The sequence below is a fragment of the Perognathus longimembris genome, chromosome 23 (assembly GCF_023159225.1).
Source record: "Perognathus longimembris pacificus isolate PPM17 chromosome 23, ASM2315922v1, whole genome shotgun sequence".
Classification (NCBI taxonomy): domain Eukaryota; kingdom Metazoa; phylum Chordata; class Mammalia; order Rodentia; family Heteromyidae; genus Perognathus; species Perognathus longimembris.
The window spans coordinates 7380809-7406705 of record NC_063183.1 but is presented as its reverse complement, the minus strand read 5'-3'; the positions used below and the strand labels follow the sequence as shown (position 1 = coordinate 7406705).

Below are 25897 nucleotides of genomic sequence, written 5' to 3'. Positions count from 1 at the left end.
TCTGGCCTGCAGACCCGAGACTCGCAGCCCCCCATGGCAGCTCTTGGGAAGGCTGATTTCAAACACGGGCTCTGCAGTCCATCCTAGGCCGTGTCTCATGTGAAATGTTGTAGTGGTTCCCTACAATGACACTTAGTGATCTTCTGTAAGCATTTGGAAATCACCAGCTCCTTTGGGAGCCTCATTTCAGGGGGACAGAAGGGGGCACTGGTGGCTCATGCCTGTAATCCCAGCTATTCAGGAGGCTAGACCTGAGGATCACACTTCAGAGTCAGCCCAGGCAGAAAAGTCAATGAAACTCTTATCCCCAATTATCCAGAAGAGAGAAAGAAAAAAAAAGCCAGAAGTGGAGCTGTGGCTCAAGTGGCAGAGCACAGGCTTTGAGTGGAAAAGCTAAGGGACAGTGCCCAGGCCCCAGTACCAGCACCGGAAAAAGATGGGGGGTGGGGAGGACATTAGTGCAAATGAGCTCTTGGACATCCTGTTCACATCCTAGGACTGGTGTGACACATAGTCCCCACTCACCCCCTACACATACACATACACATACACATACACATACACATACACATACACACACAACTTTGATCTTTCTCTGTGTGTGTGTCTCTCTGTGTCTGTCTCTGTCTCTCTCTCTCCACTACTTACTATATCAGCAAGAAAAGATGTGCTCTAGCTCCAAGTATGAGAAAGTAGAGAGGAATTTTCTTACTTTCCTTCAACCCACAAGTAGGTTCCTCCAACTCTTCCAAGAGAGGCACTCAGATCCCTGTGTTCAAGCTCTTTCAGACAAGGAAAATGTAGTGTAAGCATTGTGTGAGAGTTCTTACTGTCACATAGGAACATTTACACTGACATTGACTGCCCCTTCCAAATAAGGACAATCACTGAAGAAGTCCATCATACAGCCACAAGCACAGCAATCTTTTAACTCCTCAGGAAGAGGGCCTAGCCCCCAAGAGGTTGTTCAGACCAGCCCAGATCTATGAGAAAGTTGTTCTCACAGAAATAGATTCATAGGTAGAGGGAAAAAAAACAGCCATGGGAGTAGAGATAGACTGGAAAATAGAAGATTAGAATGAAGGTAGATCTGGGGCCTCACAGCTAACATCATCCCCAGTGCATGGGGCTGGGTCTTCCGTCTTGACATCCAGCATTTCTTTGTAATGACGTCTGAAGAAGCCAAGCTATGAAAGGAAGCCAATGAGAAACGCTGGGTGAGAGAGCCGGAAGACTCTGAAGGAGAGGAAGGGAAGGGAACTGAGCTAGCTTAGTTTGTCATCAGAATTTTCACTGCTTCACTCTGAGACCTACTGTGTGTCATGCATGATGTTATCCCCATAATCCCTAAGAGAAAAGCAGAAATCAGCCAGGTTTCTTGGGTATGAGTTGCTGCCATGTTTCAGCCAATCTGTGAAGTTTGTTTGTTTGTGTTGTCAATGCTGAGGACTGAACTCAGGGCCTAGAACTTGCCAGGCAAGTGCTTTTCCACTGAGCTAAATTCCCAACCCCATTAAGTCTTATTTACCCCTTCAAAATGGAGAAATAGGTTCATAGGGAGACCAATCAACTTGCTGAACATTGAATTGTAAGTAAAAGAGGCAAATGCATGCCTTAGGCAGCTTCAGTGGCTCATGCCTGTAATCTTAAGGGGCTGAGGTCTGAGGATCATGGTGAGCTGGGCAGAAAAGTCTGTGAGATTCTTACATCCAGTGAACCACCAAAAAAGCCAGAAGTAATGTGCCAACCTTAAGCAAAGAAGCAAAGGGATAGCACCCAGGCTCTGAGTTCAAACTCCAGCACTGGCAGAAAAAGAAAATTGTGTACATCAGCCTGACTGACATCATAGTTAGTGTCCTCCCCTCTCTTCTGCTTGTGGCAGGGATGGGGTTGGACGCTGGTGGGCTGGGAGTGGGCTAGAACACTCACCTTGTACAGGGCAGCTGTGATGAGGGCCAGCAGCAGCAGCCCACCTGCAGAGCTGCCCACCACAAGGAACGTGGGGTGATAGACCTGAATTTCTTCTAGCACGGTCTCCATCTGATTTGGAGATCAAAAACATCAGGCTCCTTGACAGCTCAGCTTCCTCCTGTGCCCAGCCTTTAGGTCCCTCCCGTCCTCTCCTCCCAGGCCCCTCTCCCAGGGCTGAGATGCAAAAGCATTCATCCATTTAGGGACAACTGTCCTGCCAGGGACCCCCCCCCCCAAACCCTTCCCTCTGGGTCTGCAAATCCCCCAACCAGCACCATGCAGCCACTACCTGGGCCCTCAAGAACGCCTCCTGGCCTGGGAGCTGGGAATACACAGCTGTGTCGAACGTGATCTCAGCCACTGTGGTGACCAACACCTTCTTCTGCAATGTCTGCCGAGGGGAGAAGTTGCTGAGGGAGCTGGGTCTGAGGCATCAAGCTCAGAGCTCCAGGACTGCCCTGGCTTGAGGACGGCCCCGCGTGCCTCAGAGCACAGGTGTACACACCTTGCTGACCCAGCCGAAGCTGAGGTTGCCCTGCAGGAGGAAGTCCAGCTGCTCCTGGATGCCGAAGGAGGGGATGTCACAGCGGAACTTCAGGCAGTCTGCGATGGAACAGTTCTGGGGACAGAGAAGCCATGTTGGATTGGCCAGAGGCAGGTCGTCACTTAGGAAGAAGTTGGCATAGAACATAAAGGCTGCTGATTCAAGCAGGGGAACTGATGAGCAATCTGTTGCAATCTGCATAATGCTGAAAATTCAGTCTTCTTTTTTTTTTTGTCAGTTGTGGGGCTTGGACCCAGGGCCCCTGAGCTTTTTTTGTGCAAGACTAGCACTCTACCACTTTGAGCCACAGCACCACTTCCAGTTTTCTGGTGGCTCATTGGAGATTATGAGTCTCTCGAGCATTCCTGTCCAGGCTGGCTTCAAACCATGATCCTTAGATCTCAGCCTCCAGAGTAGCTAGGATTTCACTACCTGGCCTTGTTTGTTTTTCAATTTATTCTGAATGTCCCAATGTGGGCTAGTCCTTGGGGTCTTTCTTACCAGCACGGAAGTTGTTGGAATCTGAGTCAGGAAGTTAGAATGCTGAGGAAGTTCCCTCTCTGACACACAGGGAAGACTCTAGGGAGAGAGAGAGGGAGGAAGAGAGAGATTGGGTGCTGGGGGGGGGGGGGGAGAACAATCCTTAGCCGCACAGAAATACCCATTCCCCTGATAGGAGTGTGGGCAGCACCACAGGATGGGATGCTGGGGAGAGGGGAAATGAGTGGACACCTGTGCAGGGGCCTTCACAGCCACTGCCCACACAGCCACGTCGTTTAGCAGGACAGGAACCCAGAAGGTGATACTGACGGCCAGATCTCGCCAGCTCAGGTTATTCACCTGCAGACAATCAAGACCAACCATGACTGCCATCCCCAGCCCAATCCCAAGCCTCTCTTCTTTCCTCCCCACAGGCCCCTTTCTCCAGTTTAACTTGAGGCAGACATAAATAGTCCCTAGCCTCTTACACGATATCGATGTTTGGCCTCTTTTGTGGTCTCCTTATCCAGAAATGAAAAGTTGAAATACTTAGTGGAATCTTCCTGCCTGGAGAGAAGGTGGGTTGGTGAAAAATGGTCCTGAGACCGTTCCCCAATGAGGGCTCCACACATGTCCCAAGGAAATAGCAGTGGTCCCCAAATATTTCAGCACCTCTCTCCCTCCTCCCCCACCCCCTGGTGTTCCTTTGTTCCAGTCACCTAGAAGTACCAGCTCTTCACTACATACCTACTTCTCACTCTTCTCTACCCCTGGGTCTTTGCTCAATCTCTTCTGTCTGCTTAAAATGTCCTTACTCCACTTCACTCAAAGGCCCAGCTTAAACCTTACTTCTAATAATGTTTAAATATTTTCCTATAGAGCAAATGTGTCCTCCTTGCTTTTTCTAATAGAGACATGGCTGCCTTCAGAATGAACGATTCTAGGGGGACTGTGCACAGTGACAGTTGGATCACTCAGGACAAAACAGACTGAGAGGCTTACTTTTCATCTTCTTGTCTCTTAGGGCAGGTAAACATGAAAGGAGATGGCACATGAATGCAAGTTCACAGAAGGGACATAGTGTTTCAGGCTGCAAGAGGGAATCCATCTCTCCATCCACCTATCCATCCATCCACCCACCCACCCATCCATGCATCCATGCCTGAATCCATCTATTCATCCATCCACCCATCCATCCTTGCACTCACCTATCCATTCATCCATCCATCCACCCATCCACCCACCCATCTATCCATGCATTCACCCATCTACCCATCCATCCACCCATCCATCCATGCATTCATCCATCCATCCATTCACTCATTCATCCATCTACCCACGCATCCATCCATCCATGCATCCATGTACCCATCCATCCATCAATGCACTCATTCACCCATCCAATCATCTATGCATGCATCCGTGCACACATCTATCCATCCATCCATCATCTATCCATCCACTCACCATCCACCCAACCACCCTTCCATCTAAACATGCATCTATTCACACATTCATCAATTCATCCATGACTTCTTTCCATGAACATTTACCATAGATCTGGCTATATAGATGGCCCTGGAGTTTCAACACTTATGCTATAATCCCCACCTTTCCAATACTGAGGCTTGAACACAGGGACTCACACTCTTACTCAGCTTTCTTACTCATAGCTGGTGCTCTACTACTTGCACTACTACATGTCTTTAGTATGCCTTTTTTTTTTTTTTGTCAGTCATGGGGTGAACTCAGGGCACTGTCCCTGAGCTTTAGCTCTCAAGGTTAATGTCCTACTGCTTTGAGTCATAGCACCACTTCTGGTTTTTTAGTGGTTCATTGGAGATAGGAGTCTCAACAGACTTTCCTGCCTAGGCTGGCTTGGAACTGTGATCCTCAGATCTCAGCCTCCTAAGTAGCTAGGATTACAGGCATGAGTCACTGGCACCTGGTTAGTCTGGCATTTTGTTGGTTAGGTGGAGATGGAGTCTCACAGTGCCTAGGCTGACTTCAAATTGAGATCCTCTAGGTCTTAGTCTCCTGAGTAGCTTGGACTATAGGCATGAGCCACCAAAGTCTGGCCCTTGCTTTGCTTCTAGATCTGCCTGGGCCTGATCCCCACTCTCCACCTTCCTAGTCCCCAGCAGCCTTGAACTGGCTCTCCAGTGACCTGCCTTAGCTCTGGGCCCTTAGGAACCTTCACAGCAGTTTCTCACACATCTTCCCTCCTCTGTCCTTTCCTCCCCTCAGCTTGTCAGGCACAAGCTCCACAGTTCTGAGCACACAGGAGAGCCTCCATCTCAATAATCTAGTAGTTTTGCATTCATGTATTCACTCTGAGCCCAGAGGAAAAAGTTGGACACGTGTTTTTTTTTTTAAGCCTGAACTTTGGAGGAAGAAGAGGAATGACATATAGAGCGGTGGTGTGTGTGTGTGTGTGTGTGTGTGTGTGTGTGTGTGGGTGGGTGGGTGGGTGGGAGGGTGTGTGTGTGTGTGTCCCACCAGCAGATCAGGGAAGCAGCAAGAATTATATGGCTCTGTCAATTCATGATGTAAAATATCTAGCTAGTTGTACCTATGACCAATCCCATGGGAGGAAACAGGGCCAGCTTCAATATTCTTATAGCCTGGGCATGGTTTGAGTTTGTTCTCTAAAGGATAATGTGATGGGAATTTGGCATCTCAGTGTGGTGATGTTGGGAAGTGGTGGGGCCTTTAAGAGGTGGAGCCTAGTGAGAAGCTGAGAGGCTAGCCCCGCCCCTTGCTCCTCCAGGCCTTTGATCTCACAGTGTGGTCTCACTCTCTGATAGCACCTGTTCCCACCTCTAGGAAGTCCTCTATGTCACATCAAGGGGTGGGGGGTGGGGTGGAACCTGGAAAGACTCAACACTATGCCTTAACTAAATGACCCTCTTTTCTTCATAAGCATCCTGCCTTGGGTACGCCATTACAGTAAGACAAACTTGAGTTCACTGTCTGGCCTCAAAAGAGCAAGGTGGGCCTGGAGGAAGATCAGAGCCCCAAGGGGTGGGCTGGGATGAAGCACCTGCTGATCACTGTGAACACCATATATTTCACCGGGAGCGCCAGCCCGAAGGAGGTCTTATGGGTTGCAGGCTTATTGTTCTTGCTGGAGAAAAAGAGAAGAGGAAATGTCCAGGAGAGCCATACTGGGGGCCATGAGACAGGAGAGGGAGGGACACATCATAGCTGGCCCAAGCTCACCTGCTGGCACTGGCCCTAATAAGCAATCTGTCTCCCAAATTGGCTTCATGAGAGACATCAAATGTGATCACGAAGGTGGCCTGAGGGAAGAAGGAGAAAAAGTGGGGATCGGGAAGGTCCTAAAGACATCAGGGAAGGGAGTGGGTCAGGCAAAGGGGGAACAGTGATGAAGACCCAGGGGGCACTGACCTTAGTACCTTCTCGAAAGATGGGGTGGTTGATGTTACACCTGCTGCTCCTCAGGCCTTCCTTCTGAATGGGCTCTGCCTCGCATGCCAGACGCAGTGGGTGCTGGTGAGGTCCCTTTTCATAAAGGCAGATTAATGCAAAAAAAAAAAAAACAAAACCATGTTACCTGTATGTTTATCTAAAATTGATGTAGAAGAGCTGTGGCCAAGCCTGTCATTGTAGCTAATCAGGAGACTGAGATCTGAGGATCAAGGTTTAAAACCCAGCCCGGGAAGACCAATCTGCAAGACTCTTAATTAACTCAGCCAAAAAGCCAGAACTGGAAGTTTAGCTCTGGTGGTACAGTGCCATCTGTGAGTTAACAAGCCAAGGGGAGCTCCAGGTCCTGAGTTCAAGCCCCAGTAATGACACACAAACACACACACACACCCCACACACAAAAGGTAGGCACTGGTAGCTCATAGTTCATGCCTGTAATCCTACCTACTCAGGAGGCTGAGATCTGAGGATCAGGGTTCAAAGTCATCCTAGGCAGGAACTCTATAAAACTTTATCTCCAGTTACCCACCAGAAAACAAGAAATGAAGCTGTGGCTCAAAGTGGCAGCTTGCCAGCCTTGAAGCTCAGGGACAACATCCAAGCCCTGAATTCAAGCTCTATGACTGACAAAAGAATAATTAAGCCAAGCATCAATGGCTTGTGCCTGTAATCACAGCTACTCAGGAAGCTGAGATCTGAGGAGCATAGTTCAAAGCCAGCCTGGGCAGGAAAGTCCATGAGACTCTTATCTCCAAGTAACCACCAGAAAATTGGAAGTGGTGCTGTGTCTCACAGTGGTAGAGCACTAGCCTTGAGCAAAAGAGCTCAGGGACAGCGCTTAGGTTCTGAATTCAAGACCCACAACTGACCAAAAAATAAAATAAAATAAAATGGAAATAAATAAAATAAAAATAAGAGTTGAAAGCAAAGCAGGAGGGGGAGAGGACAGATTTTCAATAAATGGTTCTTGGAAAAATGGACTATATGGGGGGGAGGGCGAGGGGATTGGATCCCTACCTCCCTCTGTACATTATAAAGCATTGTCTGGTGGATTTATAGGAAGCAGAGTGACTAGATTAACACATGTACTTCCAGTCTCTGGCCACGTTATACACTCTGCCCAGCTTTGAGACTCTGCCAGCAAGGTCAGCACCAGATTCAGACCCTTGACCTTGTACGTCCACAACACTGAGCCAAAATAAACCTTTCTTTCTAACTCTCCCAGTGTGTGATATTCTGTTATTGGCAGCAGTAAATGGACCAATACAAGGCCCGGAGCCAGTTAAAGCCCAAAGTGTCTGTTTACCTGTGTTCCTGACGCCCATCGATAGGCCAGCCCTGCTGGGTAGTAGAAAGTGACCACCGTTCCATAGGAATCCTCTCCCTCATTCCACACTGTCACCGTCAGGTTGAGCTCTGGGCAGCTCCCCACCATCAGAGTCTGCAGGCTGAGAGGAGGCACAAGCCAGGAGGTGTGGCCTCACCAGACATCACGTGATGTCATGTCACCACGAGATCAGGAGCAGTGGGATGGGAGCTTCTGAATCTTGTGCTGACAACATGGCGGCCAAAGCCACAGTGCCAGCCAGGCCACACCAGTGGCTCACGCCTGTCATCCTACCTACTCAGGAGGCTGAGATCTGACGATGGCAGTTTGAAGCCAGCCTGGTCAGGGAACCCTCGTGAGACTCACAAAAAAGCTAACATAGAGTTCTGGCTCAAGTGTTAGAGCACAAGCCTTGAGCAAAAACGAAACTCAAAGATAGTGCCTAGGCCCTGAGTTCAAGTGCTAGGTCCAGCACACACACACACACACACACACACACACACACACACACACACACCATCATCATGCCGAAGGCCAAGGAGAGGCACAAGCAGTCTCACCCTCTGTGAATGGGGGGACCCCACATCTACATATGAGAGAAGAGAGAGTATACCCTGAGAAGCTGTAGTTGACCCCCAGGTCGCCTTCACAGATGTGGTCTGGGCCACAGTTCTTCTCAAAAGGTAGCTGCAACAAAACACCGTATGGTCTTCTCACCCCAGCTCTCCATCTTCCTCCCCTCCCCTCAAGAAGAGCGTTTATCAAAATGGCTGATCCCTGAGGCTGTGCACCCTGCATTCAGCTAGCAATTGGCCACACCAGAGGTGAGGGTTGCAGGTTGGAAGATAAAAGCAAGATAAGACATCAGAGGCAGAGGTTGGAAGGATGGAAGTTTGAGGCTAGCCCAAGCTTAAAGCTAGTGTGGCTCTCTTCTCAACAAAAAAGCCAGATATGGTGATAAATACCTATAATCTTTATCAGGAAGAAACAGTCTGAGACTGGCAGAGGAGAAGACACAAGACCTTAACTAAACAATAAAGCAAAAAGAGCTGGTGGTGTGACTCACATGAGCAGAGAACCTGCTTAGCAAGGGTAAGGCTCTGAATTCTAACTCCAGTAGGGAAGATAAGATCCTTAATTTCAGGTAGAATAAAATTTAGTCATGCCAAATCTAATTCTTAGTGGAACAATAGGCAATAGATGGCAGGAATGGGCAGGGTTTGGGGCTGAATGGCAATTTGGAAAAACATGACTGCTACAGGTGAATTGGATATGATTGTACCTGAGGAACAAGACAGCCACAAATATAGATGCAGACAAGGTAAGATTCCCCCTCCTGTAGAGGCTCAGAGATAGGCCTGAGGAAAGTTTTGAAGGATCTAGAATGTGAGCTATGGGCATTATGTTGGGGAAAATGAGCAGAGATGGAGGTGGGCAAGGTTCCAAGCTAGGCCGGGTCTTGGTTGCCAAGCAACTGGGAGTGATGGTGGGCTCTTAAGCACCTGGGGACCCAATAGAAGGGTTCACATCCATGGGACATCATTGAAAGACTCACAGAAGCAGTGAAGAGGTCTTGTGAGCCCATAGCCAGCACAGGGCGAAGATTCCAGAATGAGCTGGGGTCTTCCACCAGGGAGAAGTTAAGACGCAAGATGACGGGGCTCCCCACATCCTCCACACAGTCCTGGGAGGAACAATAGACTTTCAAGAATGGCCTTATTCTCCATCTCTGGGCCTTCTCCTCTACCACACACCCAAGCTATCCTCTCTCTAGCCCCAGGGTCTTCACTCTGCCCACCTCACAAGGCAGGGAGCAGGGATTCTGCAAGCTAGCCTTGGGTTCCTCCACCCTCTTCCCTTTCCCCAAACCCAGAATCCTCACAGGCAAAAGCAGCTTCACGCTTTCACAGTGCTCCCCCAGCCCCAGGGTCTTCCTTCGAGTCAAAGTCCAGTTCTTGGTCTCATGAAAAATAGCACGGGAAACCAGACGGCCTGGGTCCAATGCCAGATCATACCTGATAGAGCTCTGGATAGCATCTATGGTAGAAGGAGGAATGAAAAGAAGAAAGGTAGAGAAAATCTAGGATGTTCTGTTTGCATTCATTTGATGATATAAGCTGATGGTTACGTCTCATTTGCTCATGCAATAAAGATTTGCTCTGCACTTCCAAGGAGCTATGATCTATACTAAGGGTTGGGAATACATGTGGAGAAGACAGAAAAATGTGTCCCTTGTTCCCTGCCCTCAAGAACTTACAGGGTAATCAGGTGCTGATGGCTCACCCCTGTAATCCTAGCTACTCAGGAGGCTGAGATCTGAGGATCAAAGTTCAAAGCCAGTCTGGGCGAAAAAGCTATATCTCCAATTAAACACCAAGAAAGTTGGAAGTGGGGCTGTGGCTCAAGTGGTAGAGTGCTAGCCTTGAGCAAAACAGCTCAGGAACAGCAATTTAGGTCCCGAGTTCAAGCCCCAAGACTGACACACACACACACACACACACACACCCGCGCGCGTGAGCGCACATGCACATATTACAGGGTAAGAAAAGGGGGACTAGCACACATGCAGAAGTATATTGAGGGGGGGAAGAAATAAGATATCTAGAGGTCAAAGTGCAGAGGCACTGTGGGAAATGGTTTGGGTCTTTCCAAAAGCATGGAGGAACCATTTAGAGGTGTTAAGGAGCAGGCAAGGTGTCTAGATTTGCATTGTAAGGGCCAACCAAGCACAATTCGCCTGTGGATCCCGGGTGAGACTTTTAAGAAGAGATAGGGAAACTACTCAATCTCCTTTTTTCTTCCTTTTTTTTGTGTGCTGTCCCTGGGGCTTGAACTTAGGGCCTGGGTGCTGTCCCTGTCCAGCTCAAGGCTGGTGCTCTACCACTTAAGTTACAGCTGAAAAGATGTCTGTCTTTGTGCTGGTGAGTTAGAGATAAAAATCCCATGGGCTTTCCTGTCCAGACTAGCTTCGAGTGGTGCTGCTCGGAGCACGGTCTCCTGAGTGGTGGGGATTACAGGCATGAGCTCTTTTCTTGGGTGGAGGTTGGAGGGCAGACGTTGGGTTGGAGGAAGACAATGTCTGGGGCAGGAGAAGTGGACAGGCTGTAGGTCTATCCTGGAGACAAAGCCATGGCCTGGGCCTTGGAAGAAGGGGAGAGAAAGGAAACCAGGTTTCTGACCTAGCAGCTGAGTGGGTATGGAGGATCAATTTGGATTCTGGGGCCCACTCTTTTCTCCCAACCAAGTACTAACCAGGCCCGACCCTGCTTAGCTTCTGAGATCAGACGAGATTGGGCGTGTAATGGGTGGTATGGACGTAGACAAGGGCTTACTCTTTTCTGAGGATGGACTTGAGGTGGGGGCTCTCAAAGGGTAGAAGCTGAGGTCCACCCTCACGGAGAGAACTCACCTAAGTGGTCAAATGAGCCCTTGTGGATGGTAAGACAGATTGTGGCCTCCCCAGCTTCTAGAGGGGGGAGCGCCTCTCCCCAGCACTGGTACACAGTCTTCGCCACCTCCACAGGGACAAATCGCATGGATACCCCGACTTTCAGCACTGGCAGACTCCTGAAGGACATAAATAGAGGCTGCAGAAGAATGCTGGGAGCACAAGGGTGGGTGTAGTGCTGGTGAATCAGACCCGGGATGGGCAAGGGCGGAGTGTAGGGGGATTGTCACCTGAGCAGCACCATGTGTCCCTGGGCCCCGACAGCCAGGTCCACCAGTCCATCCCGGGTGAGGTCCTGACCCCCACTCAGCGACTGCCCAAAATACTGGAGACCAGAGGACAGCTGGGAGCCAGGGATCCTCTGGCCAGAGAGGAGAGGAAATGTGGAAGTCAGGACCGGGATTGATGCATTAAGAAGAGAGCTTTGAAAAGAGGTTGCCGTGCATGCAGGTGTGGGTGAAGACATTGGGAAGGGGCCACGGGGAACAGGAAGGTAAAGCAAGTAGCATGGAGACCTCAGGGGACCCTCCTGCCCACCTCATGGTCAGAGTAGATTAATAAATAAATAAAAGCCAGGTGCTAGTGATTAATTCAGTGATCCTAGCTACTCAGGAGGCTGAGATTTAAGGGTCATGGTTCAAAGCCAGCTGAGCAGCAAAGTCAGTAGGACTCTTATCTTCAATCATCCAGCAAAAATTTGAAAGTGGAATTGTGGCTCATATGGTAGAGCCTAGAACAAAAATCCAAAGCCATCAGAAAGAGGGAAGGAAGGGAGGAAAAGAGGAAGGGAAGGAGGGAGGGAGGGAGGGAGGAATGGAGGAAAAGATTAAGGGGAAAGAGGGAGTGAATGGAGTAAGAGAAGGAGGAAGGAAGGAAAAGAAATAGGACTATAACAGAGTCACTTGCTCATTTTCTGGGTTTGCTCATAAGTATTGTAAGAGCAGAGCACTTGGCATGGTGGTCTCGGCTCACAGCCCATGAGCTGGGTTGTATCATTTCTATGTATAATAAGAAACAAGCTGAAAGAGGCAAAGTCAGTCCTTAGCCATGTGACTCATCATGGCTGCCACAGCCAGGGGTTCAACCTGGGGTCTGACCTCTCTATATCAACTCTTTTACCCAGCTCTTGAAGATGCACCACACATTCAAGGGCCTTTGGAACCAAAGAAGAAAAGAGGTGCTTTGTGCTTATCGGAGTCGGGAAATTTCAGGGAATAAAGTGTTGAAGGAAGAGGAACAATGGCGTCACCAACACAGTACAAGGGGCAGCGTTCAGGGATTGGGAAACAGCTGACCATGGGGCCTCACCTGGCTGTGTGCAGGGCCCAAGCCCAGGCCTGGGGTGCCATGAAAGATGTAAACAGCACCCTGGTTCTCCTGCTCTCCTGGAGCCCCGACGGCCACGTCTGTCAGCTTGTCCCAGTTCACATCCCCAAGCACGGTCAGGGCTGCCCCAAAGCGGCCCCAGGGATGGCCCTGTTCCCCACGGAGAACAGACCCACACCGCCACGGAGCCCTCTGCACAATACAACCAGAGTCAGCCCACCCCAGGCTGGACCACCACCCCCTACCCACACCCAGCCCAGCCCCATCTGCCACTCACCCCCCTGGGCATGGGGCACACAGACACCTGGCCCCCTCGGGTCTGCTCATAGTAATGGGGGGCCCCAATGAGGATCAGGTCAGTGTTGCCATCTCCATTGACATCCACGGAGCACAGGGAGGCCCCAAAGTAGGAGCCAATCTGGAGGGCAAAGCCTGAAGTCACCTGCCTGACCCCCCAGCCTCCTCCCCTTCTGCACCCAGTCACCGCACCCCCTTCGGGTCCACCCTGCTCCTCCCCACACACCCACCTGGGTCCCTGTGACTTCAGCATTTGGCTGCCATTGCCCCGATTCCTGGGTGAACATGACAACCTTCCCCGTGTGCTGGTAACGAGGGGCCCCCATGACCAGGCTCCGCGCCCCCTTCCACAGGGCCACCTGGGTGGAGTAACCTGCAGGGACCAGGCCTCAGCACCAGGGCGTCTCCCCCTCTTCCCAGCAGCCCGTCCAGGCCTTCCTTACCTAGGTAGGCGTCCCTCATGTCCATACTCTCCTTAGACATGTTGATGAAAGTGGCAGCCCTAGAGGGGGAGTGCAGGAAGGCACCTCCGGACCAGCTGAAGCTCCCCACGGCCCCCAAAACTGGTCCATCCTGGGAGGAAAGGATTCCAGACTTGAGTCCAATCTGAAGCCTGTCCCTAGCAGGCCAGGTCTCCAGCATCTCTCGTGTGTGTGTGTGTGTGTGTGTGTGTGTGTGTGTGTGTGTGTGTGTGTGTATGGCTGTCTGCCTGTCTGTGTATGCCTCATTTCATTCAAGGGTGGTTCTCTACCACTTGAGCAACAGGTCCACTTCTGGCCTTTGCTGGTTAATTGGAGCTAATAGTCTCACAGGCTTTCCTGCTTTAGCTGGCTTTGAACCTCAATCCTCAGATCTCAGCTTCCTGAGTGGCTGGGATTAGAGGCGTGAGTCACCAGCACCCAGCACCTCTCATGTTGACTTTTCTTTTCCCTAGGCTTCATTCTTCCTTGACACCTTGACTCTTACCATCCTTGGTCCATCCTCTCTCCCCTTGTCCTCTGCCCCCCTGCCTGCCCTGCATCCATCTTGCTGGCATCTGTTCTGCCTTTTCCTTCCTGGAAACAGTGGGCTTCCTCAAGCCCACAGGCAAATGAGGCTCTGACAGAAGAACATTGCCTATCTCCTACCATGAGACTGCCCACCAGAAAATCCAGCCTTCATCCTGACCACCCATCACCCCTTCTGCCCTTGGTACCTCATTGGAAAGAAGGGTCAACCTCCAAGTTACTCCATTGTGAGGTGACTCCCCAACATCCTCAGAGAGCAAGGCTTACTTATTTCCTCCTAGGCACACTTTGTTGCTTTATAAACATTTGATTGCAGAGAAATTGTAAATAAGTGAAAGAAAGAGAGCAACTGAGACAGGGAGGGAGGGAGGGAGGGAGGGAGGAAGGAAGGAAGGAAGGAAGGAAGGAAGGAAGGAAGGAAGGAAAGAAAGAAGGAAGGAAGGAAGGAAATCTCCGATGAACTGAACTGCCAAGGGCCTATGGCCTAACTTCAGTGTTCAGTTTATGTCTAGCATGTCTCACTCCTCTGCATTCTCCAGTTATCTTGAAGCAAATCACACCGGATTCCTTGAGCCTCTATCTGCTTTCAGCCCAGTCTGCTTTCAGCCTCTCTGTCTGGACTGTGTGACCCAGTCCCTCCCACTCCCCAGTCCTTTCCTTCCTCTGATCCCAGGATGCCAGCCCTTCTTTATCTTTAGCATAGGAACCTTATTTCTGCCTCAAGATCTTTGCACTTGATTTCTCCTCTTCTTAGATTCTCCCCACTTTCCTGGACCTTTCTCATCATCCAGCCATTTGCACATGCACGTGCACACACACACATGCACATACACACACATCTTTTTTTATCCCAGCACTCAGCACAGTCTGATAGTCTTCTATTTATGATCCCCACCCACTAGAACACATACTCCAGAAGAGAGAGGAGTCTGGGTCTTCTCTACTCTGCCCCCCACCCCCAGCACCTAAAAGCCTACCTACTGCTTCTCCCTAATCAGACAGAGAACAGGGTCCAATCTCTATCTCCCAGCCCAGAGATCTCGCATGCGCCACCCACCGCTGTGAATACTGAGCTGAAGCCTTCCTGTGACATCTCATGCTGAAAGGAGCTGCTGGCCCTGGATCTGGTTCCTGTGAGGAAACAGGTCAGTTAGGCTCTCCAGTGCCAGGAAACCCTGGAGGCACAGAGCAGAGAGACAACATGAGAGACCGGGCAGGTTCCCGGGAGTGATGTTTGGTGATGTTCGAAAAAAGATGAACCAACCAGACTGAACTGGTGGTTCATGTCTGCGAGCTTAGCAACTCAGGAGACTGAGATCTGAAGATCGTGGTTTGAAACCAGCCAGGGCAAAACATCTTATCTTATCTCCAAGGAACCACTAAAAAGCTGGAAGTGGAGGTGTGGCTCAAGTGGCAAGGTGCCTTGAGTGGGAAAAAGTGATAGTGTCCAGGCCCTGAGTTCAAGCCCCAGGACCACCCACCTCAAAAAAAAATGAGAAAACAAAACAAAGTAAAGAAAAAGGATGGGTGGTCAGTGTCCCAGGGGACAACTGGGTAGGGACTCCTTCGAAGGCAGCCCTTCCCATTTACCCTCGACTGCAAAGATCTTCTCTTGCAACTGCTTCTGGATGCTGCCCAGTGCGGTGAAGCTGCCCACCTTAAACACGTGGTCCTGCGGGGGCGCAGAGCCGATGGCGTCCAGCTCCAGCCGGGCGCTGGGCTCCTGGAAGGCATCCCCCACCTGCAGTGGACACATGACCGAGGGAGAGGAGGATCCCGCCCAGCCCCTCGCCTGGTGGGGGGGGCAGGCAAGTCGGGAAGACCCATGAGGAAGAGGCCGCACCCCGATGGCGTAGCGGAGGATGCCTGCTTCCTCTGCCTGCGGGATGACCTCGGGGTAGTCCAGGGGGTCTCTGTACTTCTGTCCATCCGTGATGACAATGAGGACCTTCTTGGCACTTTGGCGGGCCCCGTTCTTGCTATGAAATAACTCCTTCCTGCCAGGGGAGGAAGGGAGATGACGCCACTCAGACATGATCGTTGCTGCAAGGGCTTCACTGATATGGCCGGAAGCTCCCCAGAGAAACTAGGACGCTCGGATTCCAGGATGGGCCGAACCCCCTCGGCCACACTAAGAAATGATGCCACCTGAGGGCTGGGGGTGAGGCTCCGGGTAGACACCTGCCTAGCAAGCCTAAGGCCCTGAGTTTTAAAAAGGAGGAGGAGGAGGAAGAGGAGGGGGAGGAGGGGGAGGAGGAGGAGGAGGAGGAGGGGGAGGAGGGGGAGGAGGAGGAGGAGGGGGAGGAGGGGTAGGAGGAGGAGGTGGAGGAGGAGGAGGAGGAGGAGGAGGAGGAGGAGGAGGAGGAGGAGGAGGAGGAGGAGGAGAGAGGAGGAGGAGGAGGAGGAGGAGGCGGCTCAGCCATGGTCAGCCACTGAGACACAGGCCCAGCCTCCCCACCTGAGCCCAGCCAGCAAGCCAGCCCTTGTCAGGTTCCCAACAGGTGGAGCAAGGGCCCAGCATCCTGGCCTCAGGACCCAGTGACCTGCGTGAGAACAGTGTGAGAGCAGAGTTCACCAGTTGCACCCTGGGACTATGCAAAAATGACAACAGGTTGACACCACGAAATTTGGCAAGGGAGCATTGCAACAGTAGATAATTGAGACAAATGGTATCCGGTTACTTGGTTACTACTCAGTTACTGGAAGATTAGAGGCCAAGTGACAGGCTTCCAGGAAAGCATTAATTAGATGATGGCTGTAACAAATGGCTACAATGTATCAATACGTTCATCTAGCTCTATAAACTCCAACACACACACCCCAACAACTTAGCAAATACAACACTGATTGTGTGTGTGAGTCTCACTGACTTTCCTGCCCAGGCTGGCTTTGGACCACAATCCTCAGATCTCAGCCTCATGAGTAGCTAGGATGACAGGCGTGAGCCACCAAAGCCAGGCACAAATACAATTCTAGAAACAATCTAAATGCCCAATATTAAAGAATCCAGAGGGCTTTCCCACCCTCTTCCTGAGCCCTCATATTTTCTTTTTCTTTATGGTATTGGGGTTTGAACTCAGTGTCTCATGCTTGCTAAGCAACTGCTCCAACACTTGAGCCACACCTTCAGCCCTTTCTTCTTGTTTTTTTTGTTTTTTTGTTTTTTTTTTGGTTTGGTTTTTCAGATAGGATCTCAGGCACAAAGCCTGAGGTCAGTCCCAGACCACAATCCTCCCACATCCATCTCCATGTAGCTGGGATTCCAGGCATGGTACACCACACTCAGCCCCCTTTAGGCATTCTCCTGCCCCCCTTCATGAGAAAGGGGTGCTGACTTGGTAGTGAGCCGTGGCGTGAGAGGAGGACTTACACCACTTGGAGGATGCCGGTGGCTGTGAATGTCAGGCCTCTCAACTGCATGATGGGGTCCACCAGGCTCTGAGGGCTCAAGCTGGTGCGGAATTCCGTGAAGGTGAAGTGGGTCTTCAGGATGTTGGAATACTGCATCAGAGAGAACTGGGAGGGCCAATGGGGAGGGCCAGTCACTCAGGACGTGTGGGGGGGGGGTTGTTTTTGTATTTGTTTTCTCAAGGCTGCTAAGCAAGTGCTGTGTCAGTGGTCCCTATGACTCTAGTCCTTTCTGCTTCCGTTATTTTTCAAACAAGGTCTCACTCTTTTGCCTGGACTAGCCTGGACTGCAATCCCCCTATTTATGTGTTCTCACTTGGGTGGGACAACAGGTGCATGCCACCAGGCCTAACATTTGATTGGTGGAAATGAGGATCTTTGAAAAATGTTTGCCCAGACTTGCATTGAACTTTGATCCTCGTGAACTCACCCTCCTAGGGAACTAGGATTACAGCCACCATGTCTAGCTTTTTTAAAGATGATGATGATGATTATTACTATTCAGGACTAGGGAACAAACCAAGTGCCTAGGCAACATGAAATCAAGTTGTGTAATTTCTTCACTTCCCGAGAACACACGTTAGTTGCTGGAAACTACTCAGATAAAATGTCATGAATGTCATGAAAGTAAAAGAGGGGATATTAAATATGCAAATGAGCAAAAGGGGTGAAGGAATAATGAGAGCAATACAGGGGCTAAATATAATCAAAGTATGTTGTGTGCATGAGTGAAATGGATTTAATCATATTGAAGACTTGGTGAAATTAGTATACGTAATAAAAATGCATCATTTTTTTCTGCTCAAGGCTGGTGCTCTGCCACTTGAGCCACAGCTCCACTTTCAGCTTTTTTTTCTGATTAACTGGAAATGAGTCTCACAGACTTTCCTGCTTGAGTTGGTTTTTTTCTCTTCTTTCTTTCTTTTCCCATTTTTTCTTTTTGTCCAAGACCCAGCCTCAAACTCAGTACCTAACATTCTCACTCACTGGCAGGTGCTGTACCAACTGAACCGTGCCTCCAACCTCTTGTGCTGGTTTCAACCCTCAATCCTCATAGCTCAGCCTCCTGAGTGGCTAGGGTTGTAGAGGTGAGCCACAATCCCCAGCATTAGTTTTTGTGTTGTTGTTTGTTTAAGGCTCCTATTATATAGAAAATACAAAGGAAGTGGTGGTTATGCCTCAGCTGACAGAGTAGCTGCCTTAGCAACTGTGAGGCCCTGAGTTCAAATTCACATCCTGCCACACACACAGCAAAAAGAGAGAAATCATTCACTTGGCTGAGTTACTCTCAGATTCCATAGCAAAATTAATTTTAAATCCTTTTAATGTTTTCAAACAGCAGGTGACACATGGAGACCCAAGAATTGCCTTGTGGGACCCTCCTAGGTCAGGGCTCAGACCAGCCCCACCCTGAGCCCCCGCCCTAAGCTCTCGACTTTGGGGTCCAGCCTATCACCACACAGCTCTCCCCACCCCCAGGGAGGCTGAGCCCCTCCCACGTCTGCTCGCTGCCAAGCCTTGAGCCTGGCACTCACCATGGTGTTGGTCCCCTGGAACTGGCCCATCACAGCTCTGACAAAGTCCTTCATCTGGCTAAAGTCACTCTGCTCTATGCTGCCAGAACCATCGATGAGGAAGGCGATGTCCATCTCATGATGTGGGCAGTCTGCAGTGAAGGGGGAAGGAACTGGAGACCCATGGGTGGATGGTGGATCACCTGGAGCTCTTCTTGCTCCACAATCTGGAGGTGTCATTCCTGCCTGTTGACCCGAGGAGGCCCCATCCTCCCCCACAGCCGGGGGTGAGAAAGGAGGAAGTAGAAGACCAGGCCAAGTGGGCTCCCAGCTCATTCTATCAACGAATTCTGTTGAAACTCATGTTCTAGGGTCAGAGAGCACGTGGGAGGCAGTTTAGCAAAGTGCTTGACCCTAAACCACAGCTCTGTCATTCAGTGGTTGGATTCGGGAAAGAGATTTAATTTCTCCAGGCTTCAGGCTTTCCATATGTAAAATGAGGGTAAAAGAGCCTACTGCATTTGAATGTTGCAAGGATCACACTAGTAATGTGGAAACCAGGCCCTGATAACTCAGGCTTGTAATCCTAGCTACTCAGAAGGCTGAGAGCTGAGGACCCAAGTTCAAAGCCAACTTATGCAGGAAAGTCTGTGAGACTCTTATCTTCGACTGAACTGCACAAAAGGTGGAATTGGAGCTTTGACTCAAATGGCAGAGTGCAATAGCCTTGAGCAAAACAACTCAGGGACAGCACTAGGGCCACTTGAGCCACAGCGCCGCTTCTGGCCGTTTTCTGTATATGTGGTGCTGGGGAATCGAACCTAGGGCCTCGTGTATCCGAGGCAGGCACTCTTGCCACTAGGCTATATCCCCAGCCCGTAGAGTTCATTTTCAACATAGTGTCCAGTGAGTACCAGTGCTGTCTTTGTTCACCTTTTGTCCCTCCATTTCTGTGCCTTCCCTAGACCCTCCCAAAGACAGATAAACAAACAAGCCAAAAAGAAGGGAAAACAAAAACAGCAATGAAGAAAAAAATAACCTCCCATTTCCTGGGATTCATTTTCTGGCACAACTTTTTACTGGTTATTTTGGAGACAGAATCTTGGCACTCAGCTACCTGTCATTGGAAGCCCATTAGACATAACAAAAGGAACACGGAATGAGAATAGGCATTGTGAGAGAGCTTGCCACACACACGTGGGCTGATGGAGGAGGAGGAGGAGGGGGAGGGGGAGGGGGAGGAGGAGGGGGAGGAGGAGGAGGAAGAGGAGGGTGTTCACTAGGGGGATCCAGGTGCCAGTGGCTCACACCTGTAATCCTAGCCACTCGGGAGACCTAGAGGACTGTGATTCAGAGCCAATCCAGGCAGGAAAGTCCTCAAGATTCTGCTTATCTCTCCTCCAGGAAGGGAACAAGGACCAAAAAGATGAAAAGAAGGCTGGTGTGTGTTCCTCAGAGAATCTCTGTCTCCCAGGGACCTACCTGGGAGGTCCTCTGGAAATGTCCAGATGATCTGCAAGCGTGAGTCCAGCAGGAGGCAGGAGCCTTTTGCATATGTGTTCTCTCCACAAGCTCTGTGCACGGTTGGGCCACAGGCCTGGAAACAGAGCAAGGAGGGGGGACAGTGTCTCTCCTCCTCCTCCGTGCTCCCCTAGGCCTCTTCCAGCCCCTACTGTGCCCTAAACATCCCTCTTGTAACACAGGCAACTCACCAACACCTGGGACTGGTTCATGGAAGTGGCCAAGGACAAGCCCAAGGACATGTTCACAAACTCTGTGGGGACTGAGAGAGGGTAGATACACATGCTCACATTCAAGGGCACACGCCCATTTTGGGGAAGCTGTGGAGGGGATCTAGGACAGCGGAGGGTCCCAAGACCTAGACCATGTCACTCACTGTGCAGCGAGATGGGTTGGCATGAGCCAGTGGCTGGCACACAGTCGTACAACTGTCCTGTTTGGTTGGCTGCCACCACCTGCAGGGGCGCTCCCACCACCAGTCTAGAGAAGCAACATCAATGAAGGGAGGTTGTGAATGTGGGTGCTTTGGGGCTGAGGAAGTCTCTTGCAATGAGGAAGCAAGATAAAGGAAGTGCTGACCTTCCCTATTCAAGAGGCTGTGGGGACCTGGGCTAGAGTTTCACCCACATGTGCCAAGGACCACACTGGGATTTGTTTCTTTTCCAGCATGGATACATTAATATGTGTGTTAAGGTTTACAAAGATTTTGGTGCTTTTTTAAAAAAACATTTACCCCATAAAAATATGTATATTTGAAACCATATGGATACTGCCCATTCATAGGTAGGTATTTGGTGTTTCTGAGATGCTGCCATTTGGAACCACCAGGAAGCAATCACAGGAAATTAAATGGAAGTCTTTCCTGCAGCTGTGCAATTCCTCAGGTCACCTGCCAAGATGCCACACCTTCTGGAGGGCAGGGGCAAGACCTCTCTTTCAACGCCGGGACTTCCCTGGAGTTTTGTGGCCCTTCCTCAGATCTTTAATCATACGTAGTAACATCAGGGACCTCAGAAGAGACATAGAAACTTCTCGGCCCAGCGGCCCTTCCCCTAGGGCACCCTAGGGTGTCACCAGTAGCTCTCTCCCCACAGGACCATCTAGGGGTGAGTGGAGGAACAAGCAGGACCTACCGAGATCCACCAAACTGTACCACAGTCTGCCCAAAGCTGGTTTCATTATCTCTGAACACTATGGGCTCCTCCAGATCCAGGTTAAATCCATGACTAACAGCCAGGGCTGCAGAATAAAGGAATGGGAATTGGAGGTGATGTGAGAGGCTCCGTCCTCTGTGGCCCCTAGCTTCTTGGTCCTCTAGCATGAGTTCTCCTCTGCCTGAGAGGACCAAGCTCTCTCCGGCCATTGTACTTATCGTTGTTCCCATCCATCTCCCTCCCGCCCCGCCCCCCACAAAAAAGATACAGTCAGGCCCCTTACTACTGAAATCTACATTACCTTCAAAAAAAGAACTAACACCAATGATCCTCAAACCATCGCATACAACAGGAAGGGAAAGAAAACTACCAAACTCATTCTGTGTGGCCAGTACTACTATGATATTAAAACCAGATAAGAACATAATTACAACCAAAAATGTGAAAAAAAGAGAAAGAAAACTATGGATGTATTGCCTTCATGAACATAGAGGGGAGGAAAATCTAAATAAAATAGTTGCACAGGAAAGTCAGCAATGCATTAACAAGGTCTTACACTCCCATCAGCCTCCTTCCAGAGATGGAAGGATGGGCTGGGAATGTGGCCTAGTGGTAAAGTGCTCACCTCATATACATGAAGCCCTGGGTTTGATTCCTCAGCACCACATAAAAAAAGAAAGCCAGAAATGGCACTGTGGGTCAAGTGGTAGAGTGCTAGCCTTCAGCAAAAACAAAACAAAACAAAAGCCAGGAATAGTGCATAGGCCCTGGGTTCAAGCCCCAGGACTGGCAAAAAGAAACGGAGATGTAAGGATAGTTTAACACACAAAAGTCAATAAACCTAACACAGTAAATGCAAAGAATAAAAAACAAAAACCACATGATCGGGCTGGGAATATGGCCTAGTGGCAAGAGTGCTCACCTCCCATACATGAAGCCCTGGGTTCAATTCCCCAGCACCACATATATAGAAAAGGCCAGAGGTGGAACTGTGGCTCCAGTGGCAGAGTGCTAGCCTTGAGCAAAAAGGAAGCCAGGGACAGTGCACAGGCCCTGAGTCCAAGGCCCAGGACTGGCAAAAAACAAAACAAAACAAAAAAACCCACATGATCATCTCCATAAATATACAAAAGGTCTTTAAAATTTTAACTTCCCTTAGCTGGGCACCAGTAGCTCACACCTGTAATTCTAGCTACTCAAGAGGTTGAGATCTGAGGATTGTAGTTCAAAGCTAACCCAGGAAGGAAATTTTGTGAGTTTTTCATCGCCAGTAAACTAATCAGAAAAAAGGCAGAAGTAGCACTGTGGATCAAGTGGTAGAACACTAGCCTTGGGGGAAAAAAAGAATCTCAGGGATAAAATCTAGGCCCTGAGTTTAAGCCCCATGGCCAGAACACATGCAGAAAAAAAGAAAGAAAGAAAGAAAGAAAGAAAGAAAGAAAGAAAGAAAGAAAGAAAGAAAGAAAGAAAGAAAGAAAGAAAGAAAGGAAGAAAGAAAGAAAGAAAGGAAGGAAGGAAGGAAGGAAGGAAGGAAGGAAGGAGAAGGAAGGAGAAAGAAAGAGAAAGAAAGAAAGAAAAGAAGGGAGGGAGGGAATGAAGGAAAGAAAGAAAGAAAGAGAAAGGAAAGGAAAGGAAAGGAAAAGAAAGGGAAATAGAAGGAAGGTACTTCAACATAACGAAGGCTTTATATGACATACCAGCACCCAGGCCCCAAACCAATAAGGAGAGGGAGATAAAGAAAATACAAATCAAAAGTACATTGAGATTGCATCTCATCCCAGTCAGAATGGCCATCATCAAGAAAACAAATAACAAGCCGGGTGCCAGTGGGGTATACCTGTAATCCTAGCTACTTAGGGGGAGGCTGAGATCTGAGGATCATTAGATAGGAAAGCCCATGAGACTCTCATCTCCAATAAACTACTCAGAAAAAAGCCAGAAGTGGTGCTCTGACTCAAATGGTAGCACAAAGAGGCTCAGGGATAGCCCTCAGGCCCTGAGTTGAAGCCCCAAGACTGGCAAAAAAGGAAAAGAAAAAAGACAACAAATACCAAATGCTGGTGGGAATGTGGGGGAGTGATCCTCATAACAAAGTAGGGAATCCAGGACAAGACTTTAACTATTTTCAGCCATGTATTTCTCCGTGTCTTTTTTGTTTCTCTTTATGCCAGTCCTAGGGCTTGAACTCAGGACCTGGGCAACTGTCCTTGAGCTTTTACACTCAAGGCTAGCACGCTACCATTGAACCACAGCTCAATTTCTGGCTTTTTGATGGTGAATTGGAGATACGAATCTCACAGACTTTCCTGCCCAGGTTGGCTTTGAACCATGATCCTCAGATCTCAGCGTCCCGAGTAGCTAGGACTGCAGGTGTGACCCACTGGCGCCCAGCACCATCTGATTCTTAATGAATCATGAATGTGGTCTTGATAGAATTGTTGTGTTCTAGACTTATCTCCTGACTGCGATGGGGGTGCACTGCCTAGCGGGGATAAATCACAGTCCACAGAAGGGAATCCAATTTTCCTCCCTCCTTGGTTGGCATGTAAGCCTTCCCTCCGGGAGGGCCCATGGCTCTCCCACACAGCCCCCACACCAGGGTCTCCCAGAGAGGAGGCAGAGAGGCCCTGGAAAACCCCAGCATTTGGAGGAACAACTCATTCCCACAGAGCCCATCTCCCCTCACCTGTGTTCAGGTCACAGCACCCCCCCAAAAAAAAAATTTCCAAGCCATCCCTCCTTTTAAGCCAGACTGCCTCCAGATGCAACTGAGACTCCCAACAAATAACCCATCAGATGGAGCCCCACATTCACACAGTCCCCCCAGCTTCCCCCAGCCCTGGGGCTCTACTCACCACCCAGGAGGAGCTGAACTCCCAAGGCCAAAGCCATCACGAAGCAGCACCCTGGAGGGAAGTGGAGGGGTGCTCAGCCTCCCTGGGGTGGGGGGTAGTTAAAATAATGACTCAGGGCCTCAAAGGGCAGGAGGCGGGGTAAAGCAAGGAAGAAGGCTCTGGTGAATCGGAACACAGGGGAGGCTGGGCACCAGTGGCTCACGCCTGTCATCCTAGCTACTCAGGAAGCTGATATTTGAGACTCAAGGTTCAAAATCAGTCCAGGCAGGAAAATCCATGAGACTGTCATCTCCAATGAATCAGCAAGACCTGGAAGTGAAGGTGTGGTTCAAGTGGAAGAACACCAGCCTTGAGCAAAGAAGAAGAAGAAGAAGAAGAAGAAGAAGAAGAAGAAGAAGAAGAAGAAGAAGAAGAAGAAGAAGAAGCTGCTGCTAAGGGACAGCACCCACACACAGAGGTCAAGCCCCAGGACTGACACACCTTAAAACAACACTAAAGACAGGCTAGAGAAGCCTTTCTTACTGTACTCCTGGACAAACCAGCACTATTTACAAAGGTCTGGTTCTTTCTCCTAAAGACCTTAGTTTTCCAGTGCCTGTGAGCAGGGTCCATAGCTCTTCCGGGCCATGGAGCTCTCTGAGTGCACAAAAGTAGAGAGGAAGGAGGCTAGACAAGCAGCAATAGAAGCCCCCAAAGGGAAGCTGGAGTGTGTCAGGAGTGTGGGAAGATGGTCAGGGTGTTTGTTTAACAAGCAGAGCCTCCCCCTCTCTTTTTGCCAGGCATGGTAGCACTCGGCTAAGGCAGGAGGATTATGAGTTCTAGCCTAGGTTACATAATGACACCTTGTTCTGAAAAGAAAAAAAATGCATGATCAACAAAATGGTAGTTCATACAAAGGGCTCAGCAGTAAGAACAGATTGAAAAAGTGCATTCACATGGCCAAACTCAATCTTTCGTTTGTGCCAGTACTAGAACTTGAATTCAGGGGCTGGATGCTGTCCCTTAGTTTTTTCAGTTAGTCCAGCTCCTCCACTTGAGCCATAGTTTCACTTCAGGCTTTTTCTGCTTAACTGGAGATAAGTGTCTCATGTACTTTCTGCGCTAGCCAGGTTGGAACTGTGATCCTCAGATCTCAGCCTCCTGAGTAGCTAGGATGACAGATGTGAGCCACTGGCACCCAGCTGAATTCAATCTTACCTGAACAGTAGACAGTAGACAGTAGACTGTATGAGGTACAGTCAAGTCATAAAAAGTTAAAGAACAGGGAAAAAATAATTAGGTGAGCTAGAAATCAGAACAGTGACCCTCCCAGGCCATCAGAGACATGCTTAAAACATCTGGTACAAATAACATTTGACACTTCATAGTGTCCAGGCCCTGAGTTTAAGCCCCACAACCAACAAATAAATAAAAGATAATAGTAATAATAATCAAAACAACAACAAAACTAAAGCATTGAAGATAGGATCCTATAAAGAATGAACCCAGGAACAGAGTTTGAAAGGCTAAATTATTTGACAAAATTTATACCTACAGCATAATTTGGTTTCTGTATATGTGAAAATTATTTAAAATTTCTAAAGTGAAGACTAAGT

The 25897-nt window shown here is 49.5% G+C and overlaps 1 protein-coding gene across 1 annotated transcript; it reads right to left on the bottom strand.

Annotated features, from left to right (window-relative positions):
* Positions 1-787: 787 nt before the first annotated feature.
* On the bottom strand, positions 788-24339 carry LOC125341068 (integrin alpha-D-like). Its single transcript, XM_048333075.1, has 30 exons — positions 24303-24339; positions 21427-21532; positions 20670-20773; positions 20485-20555; positions 20255-20369; positions 18794-18924; positions 17221-17366; positions 15694-15847; positions 15441-15591; positions 14908-14981; positions 13287-13416; positions 13074-13216; positions 12824-12964; positions 12529-12738; positions 11451-11581; positions 11182-11339; positions 9655-9809; positions 9328-9456; positions 8386-8459; positions 7752-7893; positions 6407-6520; positions 6218-6297; positions 6039-6122; positions 3484-3562; positions 3248-3355; positions 3017-3094; positions 2477-2590; positions 2261-2362; positions 1930-2040; positions 788-1187 (listed from the first exon to the last, which is right to left on the bottom strand). The coding sequence occupies exons 1-30, from the start codon at positions 24337-24339 to the stop codon at positions 1074-1076; spliced, it is 3486 nt and encodes a 1161-aa protein (XP_048189032.1). The 3' UTR covers positions 788-1073.
* Between the last annotated feature and the right edge of the window lie 1558 nt (positions 24340-25897).